This window comes from Micromesistius poutassou (assembly GCF_964030765.1).
Source record: "Micromesistius poutassou genome assembly, contig: SCAFFOLD_1328, whole genome shotgun sequence".
NCBI lineage: Eukaryota > Metazoa > Chordata > Actinopteri > Gadiformes > Gadidae > Micromesistius > Micromesistius poutassou.
The window spans coordinates 1-14,955 of NW_028178183.1; the positions used below are offsets into that span (position 1 = coordinate 1).

At 50.9% G+C, this 14,955-nt stretch overlaps 1 protein-coding gene across 1 annotated transcript; it reads right to left on the reverse strand.

The window, feature by feature from the left end:
- Positions 1 to 961: 961 nt before the first annotated feature.
- LOC311374704 (sorting and assembly machinery component 50 homolog A-like) lies at positions 962 to 14,465 on the reverse strand. The gene is made up of 15 exons (XM_084490495.1): positions 14,312 to 14,465; positions 13,616 to 13,729; positions 12,207 to 12,308; positions 11,828 to 11,915; positions 11,097 to 11,203; positions 10,292 to 10,422; positions 9,863 to 9,950; positions 7,813 to 7,941; positions 6,170 to 6,241; positions 5,534 to 5,620; positions 4,952 to 5,022; positions 4,363 to 4,430; positions 3,367 to 3,513; positions 2,490 to 2,631; positions 962 to 1,950 (listed from the first exon to the last, which is right to left on the reverse strand). Exons 1-15 carry the CDS (start codon positions 14,330 to 14,332, stop codon positions 1,905 to 1,907), a joined length of 1,413 nt encoding a protein of 470 aa, XP_084346621.1. The 5' UTR covers positions 14,333 to 14,465; the 3' UTR covers positions 962 to 1,904.
- Between the last annotated feature and the right edge of the window lie 490 nt (positions 14,466 to 14,955).

The following is a 14,955-nucleotide window of genomic DNA, read 5'->3' on the forward strand; positions in this document are numbered from 1 at the left end:
CCCACACACACACACACACACACACACACACACACACACACACACACACACACACACACACACACACACACACACACACACACACACACACACACACACACACACACACACACACACACACACACACACACACACACACACACACACTAGTGTTTACACTAATGGACAAATAGATAGCTCCTATTATAAACTAATTACCCAGATTATTATGATTATAAACAGGTCTTCCTACTTTGGCCTTTCTATTGATTTGCGGTTTGGAAATAGCTGCTTCAATGGTCTAATTTTAAGAAGCTTGATTTATAGATTAACTGTGTATTCGCCCCGGAGTGTATTTTTTAGTATTGATTCAAAACAGATGTTCTGTTGATATTGGTGTCCCCGTTATTTAATCTGAAAGACTTAACATTTAAAGGTTAACATTTAACGTCCCGTTACAAGTTTCCACTGGATGGTTCCAGACGACATTCTGTGACATTCTCAGCGTTATCAGTGTTGACCGCACGTGGCCTCCAGCTGCCCCTCTCCCACACAAACCAGTGGTCAGAGAACTGGTAGGATCCACACAAGGCCAGCACACACTGGATCTGGAGGGGCAAAGGTCCAGGAGACAGGAGACACGACGCGGACACGCACACGCACACGCACACACACACACTCTCTCTCTCTCTTTTGGGGACCCAAAACTGCACTTCAAACTGTATGTTCCTGCATGACATTTGGTGAAAAAGCCCTGCAAAAAGCTGACTTAACATGACATTGTTTAAAGAAAAACAAGACTTGTGTCACCACCAGGACATCCAATACTGTGCTTTTCTTTCAGATTTTCAACCGATAATTCAAGAAATGAGATTCATTTTGAATTACACACATTTTACTTTGCTCATACAGGTAAAAATAAATAAGCAAAAAAGTTGTTTTAACGGATGACATTGTTTTGAAGAAAGAGAAAGGAGAGGTGTTCCTAGGAAAAGCCGTGTTTATTTAACTTGCGTGCAGAATACAACAGCTTAGACACATGAAAACAGGAGACGGGGGCAGGGCGGCCTGGTGGTCTCTGACAGACTAACGAGAGACCACCACTAACGAGAGACCCCCGCTAACGAGAGACCCCTGCTAACGAGAGACCTCCACTAATGAGAGACCTCCACTAACGAGAGACCCCCACTAACGAGAGGCTAACGAGACACCCTCGCTAACGAGAGACCCCTGCTAACGAGAGACCTCCACTAATGAGAGACCTCCACTAACGAGAGACCCCCACTAACGAGAGACCACCGCTAACGAGAGACCACCGCTAACAAGAGACCCCCGCTAACGAGACCCCCGCTAACGAGAGGCTAACGAGAGACCCCCACTAACGAGAGACCGCCGCTAACGAGAGACCCCCACTAACGAGAGACCCCCACTAACGAGAGGCTACGAGAGACCCCCGCTAACGAGAGGCTAACGAGAGACCCCCCCCTCGCTAACGAGGATCCGCAGGTTCAAACCCTGCCTAATTAACCACGGCGTCTTCCGACCGCGGGACAAATAAAAGTGCAGATCATCGGTGTGAGTGTTTAACGTTTACTTTTAAATCGGGATCTCGTCTCTAATCCGACACTCGTTCGTTAAGTCGGAGCGACCTCAGAGAGATGAACGTTGGCTGAACCCACAATAAAATAAGTTACATGGGTGGGGGGGAGGGGGGGGGGGGGGGGGTCCTTCAGAAAAGATACGTCGCTACGGTAACCGAGGAGGGTGATGACGGTGGCGTGTGAAGGGGAGGTGGGAGCAACACGCTAATGACGGGTGACAGACGACAGCTCTCCGCTCCCCCTTTTCCTGGACTCTGCGGTCGCCGCGGCAACGAGAAGGCAGCTGGGGGGTGGGGGGGGGGTGGGGGGTGGGCGACAGTGACATCACAGGAAGCGGATCCCTGCTCCGAACTGGACGCCGTCACAGATCCTGTGGAGGGAGGAGGAGGAGGAGGAGGAGGAGGGGGAGGGGCGCACAGGAAGTGAGAGGAGCGCACAGGAAGTGAGAGGGGTCGATTCATGTCAACAGGGACCGCTGGTATTCTGATGAAGTACTCTCCGGAGGGAGATGAAGGACGGTAGGTACTGTGTACACATCACGACACCACACCGGCCAAGAAGGTGGTCCATCGATCATCATGTTGGACTATTGGATCGATTCTCAGTGGATTGAGTGTCTCTCTCTCACACACACACACACACACACACGCACACGCACACGCACACGCACACGCACACACACACACACACCTGCCCAGGTAGAGCACACACACACACACACACACACAGATTCTGTCTCTCACACACACACAGATTCTGTCTCTCACACACACACACACACATTCTGTCTCTCACACACACACACACACAGATTCTGTCTCTCACACACACACCTGCCCAGGTAGAGCACACACACACACACACACACACAGATTTTGTCACACACACACACCCCCACACCCCCCCTACCTGTCTCCACTCTGGACCCCCATGGGGACGCAGTAGTTGAGCTCCAGCCGGGCGATGTTCCCCAGGCGCAGCACCACCCCCGCCCCGTAGGACCAGCGCAGGCACTCCGCCAGCTTCTGCAGGTGGGCCCGGGGCCCCTCGCCTGTAGGGCCCGGAAGGTTCCCGTTAACACTCCCCGCGCTACCCAGTCCGCCCAGCGCTCATCATTGACAGAACTAAAATAACCAACTAACTAACGGTTGCCAATAAGCACTGCAGTTGTGCTGCTTTCTAACTGTTACAGCGGAACGGTGGTAGAGCTTTTGAAGCGCAGGTTCGGGTCGTGTCCCCGGTGGGTCGTGTCCCACCCCCCGGTGGGTCATGTCCCAGTAGGGTTTTGGTCGCGTCCCTGTCGGGTATGGGTCGTGTCCGGTAGGGTTTGGGTCATATGTCAGGTAGGGTTTGGGGTCAAGTCCCCGTCGGGTTTGGGTCGTGTGTCCAGTAGGGTTTGGGTCGTGTCCCCGTAGGGTTTAGGTCGTGTCCCCGTAGGGTTTAGGTCGTGTCCGGTAGGGTTTAGGTCTTGTCTGGTAGGGTTTAGGTCGTGTGTCCCTGTCGGGTTTAGGTCGTGTCCAGTAGGGTTTAGGTCGTGTCTGGTAGGGTTTAGGTCGTGTCCCCGTAGGGTTTAGGTCGTGTGTCCGGTAGGGTTTAGGTCGTGTCCCCGTCGGGTTTAGGTCGTGTGTCCGGTAGGGTTTGGGTCGTGTCCCCGTCGGGTTTAGGTCGTGTGTCCGGTAGGGTTTGGGTCGTGTCCCCATAGGGTTTGGGTCGTGTCCCCGTAGGGTTTAGGTCGTGTCCGGTAGGGTTTGGGTCGTGTCCCCGTCGGGTTTGGTCCCCGTCTCACCGTAGTTGAGGTTGCAGAGGTTCCCGGCGTTGAGGAAGAAGTGTGTCCGGAACAGGTCCCCGAAGCCCCCCTTCCCGGGTCTGAAGGGCAGCGGGGTGTAGAGGTGCAGCCCCCCCGCCCAGTACGCCTCCCCGCCCAGGTAGTCCCCTGGAACACAAGAGACCCCCCCACAGCGCCGTCAGGGTCCGCACACACCCGGTCCGACGAACCCGGGAACGCACACGCACACTGGCGGCCAATAGGAGGGGCCGATGAGCCACCATGTGGCCCTGCCGCTGTTTCCATAGAAACAGCGTTTGGCGATGATCGGAATCGGTCCGAAAAAAAGGGACAGATCGGAGAAGTCCGAGTTGGTGTGCACAGGCCTCGACGTTTGACCGACTTCTGCTCAAGTTTTTACATTTTAAAACGTAAAAAAAAAACGCAGAAAAGTGAAATATGAAACATGGGAAAACATTCAAGTTTCACTTCAACCTAATAACTGTTGTCCACAGCAGACATTAAAGAACATGAAAATAAACATGATCGGTAGTTAGTTAGGGTCGGGTGTTAAAAACTAAACGGTCCCCAAAGGGGGGTCCCCCTGCCGACAGAAAGCTAACCAGCGTCCCACCGGACGTCTGTGGACGGTCGTCACTAGAGACGGTCTTCACTAGAGACGGTCGTCACTAGAGACGGTCTTCACTAGAGACGGTCGTCACTAGAGACGGTCGTCACTAGAGACGGTCTTCACTAGAGACGGTCTTCACTAGAGACGGTCGTCACTAGAGACGGTCTTCACTAGAGACGGTCTTCACTAGAGACGGTCTTCCCTAGAGACGGTCTTCACTAGAGACGGTCTTCACTAGAGACGGTCTTCACTAGAGACGGTCTTCACTAGAGACGGTCTTCCCTAGAGACGGTCTTCACTAGAGACGGTCTTCACTAGAGACGGTCTTCACTAGAGACGGTCTTCACTAGAGACGGTCGTCACTACAGACGGTCCACCGGACTCACCTTCACTCTGCGGGCCGATGCTGTACATCCCGAAGCCTCGCACGCTGGTGGGGCCGCCCAGGTAGAACCTGGAGGAGGAGGAGGAGGTCGTGTTTACACACGAGAGACAATCAGGAGCGATTGGCAGACGCTTTTATCTAAAGTGATATCGCCGTCGGTGCAGTAAGGACGTTCATAGAACCAATCGCTAGGTTAACCCGTTCCCCGTATACAACAGAGATGGCTAGGATACGATGCTACACGATGCTAAGGACTATCTTCAAGTGCCAGGACGTACAACATACAATGCGTGCGTAAGAGTGGTGTGTGTGGGGGGGGGGGGGGGGGGAGGAGGAGGGAGGCTATGCAGTAGTCTAAGTAAACTCTGAACAAGCTACAGTAGACCAGGTGCACAAGTGTCAGAGAACACACAACTCCAATAACAAGGTGTCTCTCTGGCTTCACATGAAACCCTTCGGGACGCAAGCTGCTACTTGATGCATGTTTTGAGGTTAACGGTTAACGTTTTGAGGAGGATTCAAACGGACTGAATCTTCCTGAGCAGCCAGGGAGGGAGGGGGGGGGGGCGGGGGTCAGAGGGGCACCGTACCGGTCTGCGATGCAGGACGACTGTCCCCCCAGGGGGAAGAGCATTCCTCCCCACAGAGACGCAGACAGCACCTGGGAGGAGGAGGCAGAGACACGTTAACAACACGTGGGAGGGAAGACTGGAGATTCAGGAACAACACGTAAACACGTACTGTGAAGCACGTGTACAACATTTAGATGTGGACCGTCTTCCTCATTCTTGGCGTCTTAGTTTGACTGTTTGTAGTTATATGAATATATATATATATATATATATATATATATACAACTATATCTATGACATCTATATCTATCTCTATGCTGTATATTATATCTATCAAGATAGATATCTATCTATATCTATCTAACTAGATATCTATCCTATATCTACCTAACTAGATATCTACCTATCTATCTATATCTATATATATATATATATATGATTATTATTATGAAGTGTACAGTTGTGTTTTAATCTAGAGTCTGTCCCGAGGGCCGAGCGGGTAGAGGAAGGAAGTGGACGGCCTGATGGACGGTTCGGTACGGGACGGACGCGAGAACAGCCTAGCCGCTAAAAGGAACGCGGCGGCGGCAACTGTCCTACCGAGTCCAGGAAGAGATGTTTGTTGAACTGCAGCTCAAAGTCCTCCTTCAGGAAGCTGGCGTCTCCGCCCGTGTAGCCCGCAAGCTCCTGCAGACCCACGCATGGAGAGACCCCCCCCCCCCGTTAGTAAAGGTATAGTGGGACACACACACACACACACACACACACACACACACACACACACACACACACACACACACACACACACACACACACACACACACACACACACACACACACACACACACACACACACACAGAATTGTGAATGAATTGTGAATTCATGCAACAATGGAAAGAAAAAATGTAAGGGAAAAAAAATATTAATTATATTTTGAATTGACTATAATATATACAGTATATGCATTATCTCCAACTATAAGGCTATAGTCCACCTTATAGGAGGTATTCCGTCTCATATATGATGTTTAAATAGTCGGTCCAAAAGTAGGTCAATAACCTATAATCACCAAACAGCCATTTACACGTTATATTCATCCGGGGAATCAGCCGTTTCCAGTGGGCTGTGATTTGAATCTGACAGGTTCCTGCACAGAATCCTCCACTATCGTCTGGACTGGTGAACGGCTGGACAACAGCGCCCACTAGTGGACACGCGCAGAACTGAACACACACCTGGTTGATTCGAAGCAAGGCACCTCTGTTGGGAAAGATGGCAGAATTCCTGGAGTCGACGGACATGCTGTGCTGGAAGAGGAAGAGGAGACACGACCACCAGGTTAGAGAGCAAACACACAGACTACTGGAGCCATGAGACGCTATCAGAGTGTCTTACTTAATCCTTTAAAAGGAGAACCTTCCAGCTCCGCTTTCTCTTTATATATATATTAGTGATCGACCAATATTTTACGTTTTTTACTTGTATCGTCATCGGCCAATACACGTTCACCGATTTATTATTATTATTTTTTTCCCCTGCATGAATTACAGACAGACAGTTCAATAAATGTTCCTTTTTTTACATTGAGACTTGTAACATTTGTCATCGTCATTGTGTCATTTCTACGATGTAAATTGAGGGAGCAAAAGCAGCATCGGCTCCAAATATCGGCTCAAGAAAATCGCGCAGCCCGTTATCGGTCGTCGGCTGAGGCTGATGAAAAAATAAAATCTGTATCGGCATCGTCCCTAAAAAAAAATCCATATCAGTCGATCCCTGTGGGCTGGTACAGACACGGATTGGAAAACAATCTGGGAGAGGCTGCAGTCATGTGTCCGGTTTGGAGAACCCACAACCAGCACGGATGACATCATTGGTCCAACTTCTGCTAATAACGGTAATAATACAACTTCATTTGCAAAAACAGAGTGCTGTTAGGCCTGGGCGATATGGCTGAAAGACATATCACGATATAACTGGATCATATTGATCGATATCGATAACTATTGATAATTTTATTGACCTTAAAAAGACGAGGAATTGCCATGCTGGATTTAAACACTTCTGTTTAACACTTAATATGACCGTCCACTGTTCTTCATTGACAAATACTCCAATGTCGACACAACAATGAAAAACACTCAAATATTGTAAAGAAATATGGAACTGTGTTTGTGTAACCAACCCAGCTGCTGGATCCGGTGGTCCAGTCTCTTATCGATATATATATTGAACATGTTTTATATTGATATGGATCAAAAGTCTATCACGATACGATAACTTATTGTTTTATTGCCCGGGCCTAAGTGTTGTACACAATTCCACGGGGGGAAAAGAACACAAAAGCAATGAACGCACGATAAACGTTGTTCATAGCCAGTGTCTTTGACTGCACCCAACCGTTACAGTAACACACAACGGCGAGTCACCGCGTGTGTGCGCTCTCTCCTCCCTTGGCGGTTGACGTTAACTAAAGCCGTTTCTCAATTTGCGTTCTCGTGTGTTCTCGTGTACTTGCGTTCTCGATAAACGTCATCAGTGGTAGCCCAAGCACTGTTCCAATTCCAAGTACGCGAGTACGCGAGTACTGTCGTAAAACCCGGAAGTGTTCTCGATGCGTTCTCGATGAGGCCGTTCTACCGAGGATGCATCGGAGGTGACTCGTGTGGACTTGGGACCGTTAAATATCCCAGAATGCATCATCGAGTCCGCTGCTGTTCCAGTTGCAGGTGCGTACTCGCGTTCTCGGAAGTCCGTACTTGAAAGTCCGGACTTGCCAAGTACGTACTTCCAAGTCCACGAGAACGTAGTCCGCGTACTTGGTATTGAGAAACGGCTTAAGTGTAACTCTTAAGTGTAACCCTCAGTTCTTCCTTACCGACAGCGCTGACTTGAGAGAATGGCCGCTCTCCTCCCTGACGGCGAAGGAGGCGCTGCGGGCCAGACAGCCCAGCTCCCGCCACACGCCCTCCCACTTCAGGGTGTGGCTGCTCCTCCCGAGGGGGAACTGGGGGGGGGGGGGGGGGGGTGGGGGGGGGGGGGGGGGTGGGGGGGGACAGGGGGAGTGGTTAATGTGGCGCCGTTACACAGTAGCCTGGAAATCCAGACCCACCCTCTACAACTACAGCACATCATCAACAGAGCATCCAAAATCATTGCCTCACCCCTACCATCCCTCGAATCACTCTACCATAAACGATCACTACGCAGAGCCCGCAAGATCATCTCTGATCCCACTCACCCCGCACACTATGCCTTCCAACTACTGCCCTCTGGGAGGCGTTACAGGACAATTGCCACACACACAACCCCGCTTCAAAAACAGTTTCATTCCCACTGCAATCAATACCCTGAACTCCAGTCGCTGAGGATTATGCATGGCCCCTTAAGTAAATGTGTCTGTCTGTATGTATTTATGTTATATGTTTTTATGTTTTATGTTTAAATGTGATGTTGGAACCTGTAACAAGGAGCTGTACTGAGACCAAATTCCACCAGCCTGGCTGTGTGGTCATTAATAAAATTCTTCTTCTTCTTATTATTATTATTACAAAGCTAAAACTGCCCCACCAGGCTCATTCAATCTGGCCCCCCTAATCATCCCCCTGTATATAATTGGCTCACTCATTAATTCCCTCACTCTCCACCTCAAGCTGGTGTGTGGTGAGCGTTCTGCCGCTGATTGGCTGCCGTGCATCATCCAAGTGGGTGCTACACATTGGTGGTGGTTAGTGAGGTCCCCCCCTTCACTGTAAAGCGTCTTTGGGTGTCTTGAGTGTCTAGAAAAGCGCTATATAAATTCAATTAGTTATTATTATTATTATTATTAAAGCTGTAGGGTCTGGCAACGAGTCATGACAACGGCCCAACTCGAGGGGCGGGCACCAAGCATGCATTTGAAAATATCACTGCACGCAATTGGATAACACTACGACCAATCAGAAGAATACAAGGGGGCAAGGGGGCGTATCCAGACCAGCGGAGCTAACCAATAGATAAGACTCTTGCCGTATCCGGTCGGTAAAACAGCAACGCTTTTGCACCCGCCTATATCAGACACAGCGATGTGATTGGTTAATGTTCTGGACCAGGGGGAATCGGGGAGTGAGTATATTGCCCGTTCCCAGAGTGACTCGCCGAGCAAATTCAAAGGGTGCTCTCGCGAGAACGCTGGATTTCCGGGGGTAATTCCACAGCACAACACACCGAACAGTGAGGGCCATTCGCCACACACACACTGTCAGCCAAAACACATTCATCCACCCATTTCAAAACACATTCATTCACCCATTTAAACACATTCATCCACCCATTTAAACACATTTATATAGCCATTCGTCATGCCCACACAAGGGTACAGCCAGCTGCTCGGGGGGGGGGGGGGGGGGGCAGCTAGGGTGAGGTGTCTTGCTCAAGGACACCTCAGCACACAGCTATGAGGAGCCGGGGATCAAACCAGCAATCTTTCGGTTGCCAGGCGGTCTGCTCTGCCTCCAGAGCCAGGCTGACGTCAGGCTGCTGGTTTGAGGCTGACCGGGGCTGAGTGAGAACACCGACGTCAGCCGGCCCAGTGGACGGACCACGTGACACGTAACACAATATGTGTGATAAAGTAGAACAGACACACACACACACACACACACACACACACTCAAAGACACACTCACACACACACACACACGCAAAAAGACAAACACCCAAAGACAAGCACACAGACAAACACGCACACACGCACACACACACACACACACACTCAGAGAAACACCCACACACGCACTCACAGACACAAACACACACACACACAAACACACACACTCACTCACTGACTCACAGACACAAACACAGGTCTCTCCCTCCCTCCCTCTCTCCCTCCCTCCCTCCCTCCCTCCCTCTCTCCCTCTCTCTCTCCCTCCCTCTCCCCCTCTCACATTGAGCTCAGCCGACAGTCCTCGGTCGGTCTCCTTCAGGGAGCTCCAGGGAAACTGTCCGGTGACTTTGTAGAGGTTGAGGACCAGGCTGGAAGAGGAGGAGGAGGTGAAACGACATCAGTATTTGGGTATTTGGGTCTCATATTATGAAAGTGATCAATTCAACCTAACAATTAAATATATACGTCAATCGACAAATGATTTCATCCATCCTCAGAAAAGATACTGGTAGCAGAACCAGTACTGGTACTGGTATTGGTACTGGAAACTGGTTCTGTTACTAGTACTTGTACTAGTAACAGAACCAGTACTCAGAAAATATACTGGTCACAGTACTGGTACTGGTAACAGAACCAGTACTGGTACTGGTACGGGAAATGGTACTGGTACCAGTATTGGTACCGGTACCAGTAGCTCTGGCTGTCTTACTTGCGCTCGAAGCAGCCCGGCTGGGGCTTGAAGAAGGAGAGGCCGTAGGACGTCTCCTTGGTGCCGTAGGAGAACTGGAACGTCATCTTCTCCGCCCGGCCCAGCATGTTGGGCAGCTTCACCCCCAGCACCTGGAGGTCAAAGGTCAAGAGGTCAGCAGCAGCACCCACGAGCTACGCCACGCTGCACCGGAACCTTCCTCACAAACGTACCATGGACACTGACGTACCATGTACCATGTACACAAACGTACCATGTACCATGGACACTGACGTACCATGTACCATGTACACAAACGTACCATGTACCATGGACACTGACGTACCATGTACCATGTACACAAACGTACCATGTACACAAACGTACCATGTACACAAACGTACCATGTACACAAACGTACCATGTACCATGGAAGGAATACTCTGCGTTAACAGGTCAGGATTCATTATATCCAGAACAGAATAGTTTTAAAAGGGGACATATTATACCACCAGGTGTGAGTGTGATTAGCCATTACAAGCCAAGTTTTGAAAATGTGTTGCTATAATATGTCCCCCTAACTGCTTTGATTTTCATTTTAAAACATATTAAACAAGTAATTTAAGTTCTCGACTTAAGAGCTGACAATAATATGCCACTAGAGCCCGAGGTTAGAGTGAGAGTGAGAGTGTGTGTGAGTGTGAGAGTGAGAGTGAGAGTGAGTGTGTGTGAGTGTGAGAGCGAGTGAGAGTGTGTGTGAGTGTGAGTGTGAGAGCGAGTGAGAGCGAGAGCGAGAGTGTGTGAGAGTGTGTGTGTATTCTCTCACCATGCTGCCTTCGTTGTTGCCGACCATGGTGTTGTAACTTCCTGTCAGCCTCTTGACCTCGGTGACCTCGAAGATGACGTCCAGACCGTTGGGTAAGGCCCCGGCACCTGAGACAGAGAGCGGGGTCACTTCCTGTCGGCTCACCTTTGACCCCCCGTGTACATATTCAACTGTAACCCACAGGAAACAGCCACAAAGACGCAGCACACAGACCGCAAATACAATAAACTAATTAATTAAATGTATATAAAGTTCCCCTAGACTCTAGCATAGCCTTCCCCCCTTACACCCCCATGACCCTCTTACGCACTAATTGTACGTTGTACGTCCTGGCACATAACGTACGCACTTATTGTGTGTTTTATGTCCTTGCATTTTAAAACAGTACTTATCATCGTGTAGCATCTTATCCTAGCTATCTCTGTTGTGTACGGGGAACGGGTTAACCTAGCGATTGTTAGCTCTTGGTTCTATGGACATCCTTACTGTACCGACAGCGATATGTTGTCGTTTCTCTTTCTTCTGACAAATGTACTTATTGTACCCTGAATGTAAATATTACGCCGTCTGTACTGCCATCTGTGTCTTAAGTTAAAAACCAGTAGCTCACCGTTACCGAAACATCCTGAACACATCACATCCAGTAACACGATTCGTTCCATCTAAACTGCAGACCGGACGGTGCCCTGTGGCAGGAGGTGGAGGAGGTGGAGGAGAGGGTGCTGCCGTACCTTCAGACGTGTCGATGAGCACCTCCACCTCCTTGAAGATCCCCAGGCGTAGCAGCTTCTGCCGCGCCATGTGGGCCTTCTTCATCACCTGCAGCAGAGACGCAAGCGCTAGGCTCCTCCAACAACGCTGTGCGTGTGTGTGCATGTGTTCACATGCGTACGTGTGTGTGTGTGTGTTCATGTATGTGCTCATGTGTGTGTGTGTTCACGTGCGTATGAGTGCGTGTGTTCACGTGCGTATATGTGTTTGTACACAGGCGTGTGTGTGTTCACGTGCAAATGCTTGTGTGTTCACGTGCCTGCGTGTGTGTGTGTGCGTGCGTGTGTGTGTGTTCACGTGCGTGCGTGCACGTATGCGTGTGCGCCGATCACACCGTACATCGATGAGGTTCTTGGCGTGGAACACGTCGGAGATCTCGTGGCCCAGGAGGTCCTCCTTCGTCCTGCCGAGGCCCTGGATGTTGACATGCTGGACCACCACCTGCAGCACACAGACGACACACACGTCCCGACACGCTCACACCCAGGCACCCAGGCACGGGTTCAAGGGTGAGAGAACCCCCCCACCCCCCACCCCCACCCCCCCGCGCTCAGGCAGAACTTCCGCCCAGCAGAGAGCAAAAAAATGTGATCTCAGGAGAAGATAAAAGCTGCGAACGTTTGGGGGATGAAATGGCTCCTTTGTGTGTCCCGGGAGCAGGTGTTGAGGGCTGGCTGTGAGGACGTGGGCCCTGCTGCAGCCCGGCTGCGGGCCGCTTAGGGACCGTGTCCTGATCCAAATCAACCCCACCTGGCAGCGCCGGACCCAACAACTTAAGACCTGAGGGTTTACCCGGCGACCGGCGCAGCGCCCCGTGAATACACACACAGACAGACACCCACAGATGAATACACACACACCCACAGACAGACAGGTACACACACCCATAGACAGACAGGGACAGACACTGACAGACAGACACCGACAGACACCCACAGACAGACAGGGACAGACAGACAGGTACAGACACTGACAGACAGGTACAGACACTGACAGACACCGACAGACAGACAGGGACAGACGCCGACAGACAGACAGGTACAGACTCTGACAGACAGACAGGTACAGACACCCACAGACAGACAGGTACAGACACCCACAGACAGACACAGACGCCGACAGACAGACACAGACACCCACAGACAGACAGGGACAGACAGACAGGTACAGACGCTGACAGACAGGTACAGACACCAACAAAGAGACCAGTACAAGTACAGACACAGACAGGCAGACAGGGACAGACGCCGACAGACAGACAGGGACAGACAGGGACAGACAGGGACAGACGCCGACAGACAGACAGGTACAGACAACAGACACCCACAGACAGACACAGACACCCACAGACAGACAGGTACAGACAGACAGGTACAGACACTGACAGACAGGTACAAGTACAGAGACAAACAGGCAGAAAGGTACAGACAGCGACAGACAGACAGATATAGACACCGACAGACAGACAGACAGACAGGTACAGACACCAACAAACAGACAGGTACAAGTACAGACACAAACAGGCAGACAGGTACAGACACCCACAGACAGACAGGTTCAGGCACAGACAGGCAGACAGGTACAGACATCGACAGACACCAACAGGCAGACAGGTACAGACATCGACAGACAGACAGGTACAGCCAGACACCGACAGACAGGTACAGACACCGACAGGCAGACAGGTACAGCCAGACACCGACAGACAGACAGACAGACAGACAGGCAGACGGCCAGGTGTGACTCACATCTTTGTTCTCCAGGATCTCCTGCTTGGCTGCGTGTTCCGGCTCGGGCACCTCGATCATGTCGTCTGGGTTCACCCCCAGGTCCCGGCCATGCATGGGCAGAGGATCCAAACTCTACCGAACCACAAGCCGTGACACACGGGCGTGAACAACACATCACACACACACACACACTCAGCCGGCCCTACCGAGCTATCGGACAGCGCTCTGAAGGAGCGGACGGGGAAGGTCAGGACGCGGGGCGGTGTCGCGGTGTCAGTGCAGCGTGGAGCTGCAGACTCCCGACGACAGGTAAACTGGTCTGTTTCCAGTTGGGCTTTAAGACCATTGAAGTGCTCGACCAGGGGGACCCGAGGGGGGGGAAGCCCTGCAGCACGCCTTCCCCCCCTCGGTCCCCCTGCGGACTACATGCACTATTCTCCCCCCACCCCCCGGCGTGGCCTCTGTCGGTGGACAAACTACGATCGGCTTGACATGCGGGGGCAAAGCACTCACAATAAAGACAAAGAGATAAATATGCATTCGTGTTGTGTTTCTTCCTCATGAAGGCCCGACTGTGAGTGTTCGTACATCGGGTACGATTCGGGCAGGGACCCGGTGGACCCTCCATAGCGCGCACTGCCCAATAAGAATTCCGCAGGGAGGTCATGCAGAATCCCCCGTTCTCCCGTCTCTCTCGGGTTAAACCCGGGTTACCTTCGCATGGACTGCCCCCATGGTCGATCCGGGCTGCAGGACGGTTCTCTCGGAGCGGTGGACTGGATTAATGCGCACAACGGATAAACAAATCAATGACTAGTGGCTAGGTTGTTTCGAGCCGAGCCCCCTACATGGGAGCCGCCATGACACACTGTGGCCGAGCGTGCTCTGCCTCTCGCTGATTGGTTCGTTGGCGGCCACGCGTCACTGAAGAGGGCGGGGCTAAACGTAGCTGGTGTAGTATTCGATAGCGCCAGCAGATGGCGGTATTGCGGTGCAACCGAAATTGGCTTTTACTCATGACCACGATATGCTTTGCAGGACAACTATTCATTTATTGATTCATTAGTTAATGTATTTATTTACTCATTATTGTATTCATTTGGTTGGTTATTTTTGGTACAGAAATTTATTTTAATTGGGGCATAATGGTTCAAGGAAATTTAAAAGGACAAAGGCTCATCAGAGGAAATATGCCTATACATAATATGTGTCAATCATGGCGCAAATAGGTGGTTCAATGTTTGTGAATTGTACCTTGTTCAATACAAAGTACATTTAAAAAAAGCATTTTAATTTTGATGCTACTTATGCAACTCCTATAAAGTCATTCACTCACTCACACACACACACACACACAC

What these genes read in the sequence shown, in the direction of transcription:
- LOC311374704 (XM_084490495.1), bottom strand. Translation starts at nt 14,332, where the DNA reads ATGGGGGCAGTCCATGCGAAG. An exon ending in GACTGTCGGCTGAGCTCAAT is followed by an intron (nt 7,942 to 9,862) that starts GTGAGAGGGGGA and finishes CCCCCCCCCCAG; the next exon opens with TTCCCCCTCGGGAGGAGCAG. An exon ending in CCTTGCTTCGAATCAACCAG is followed by an intron (nt 5,621 to 6,169) that starts GTGTGTGTTCAG and finishes GTGGGTCTGCAG; the next exon opens with GAGCTTGCGGGCTACACGGG.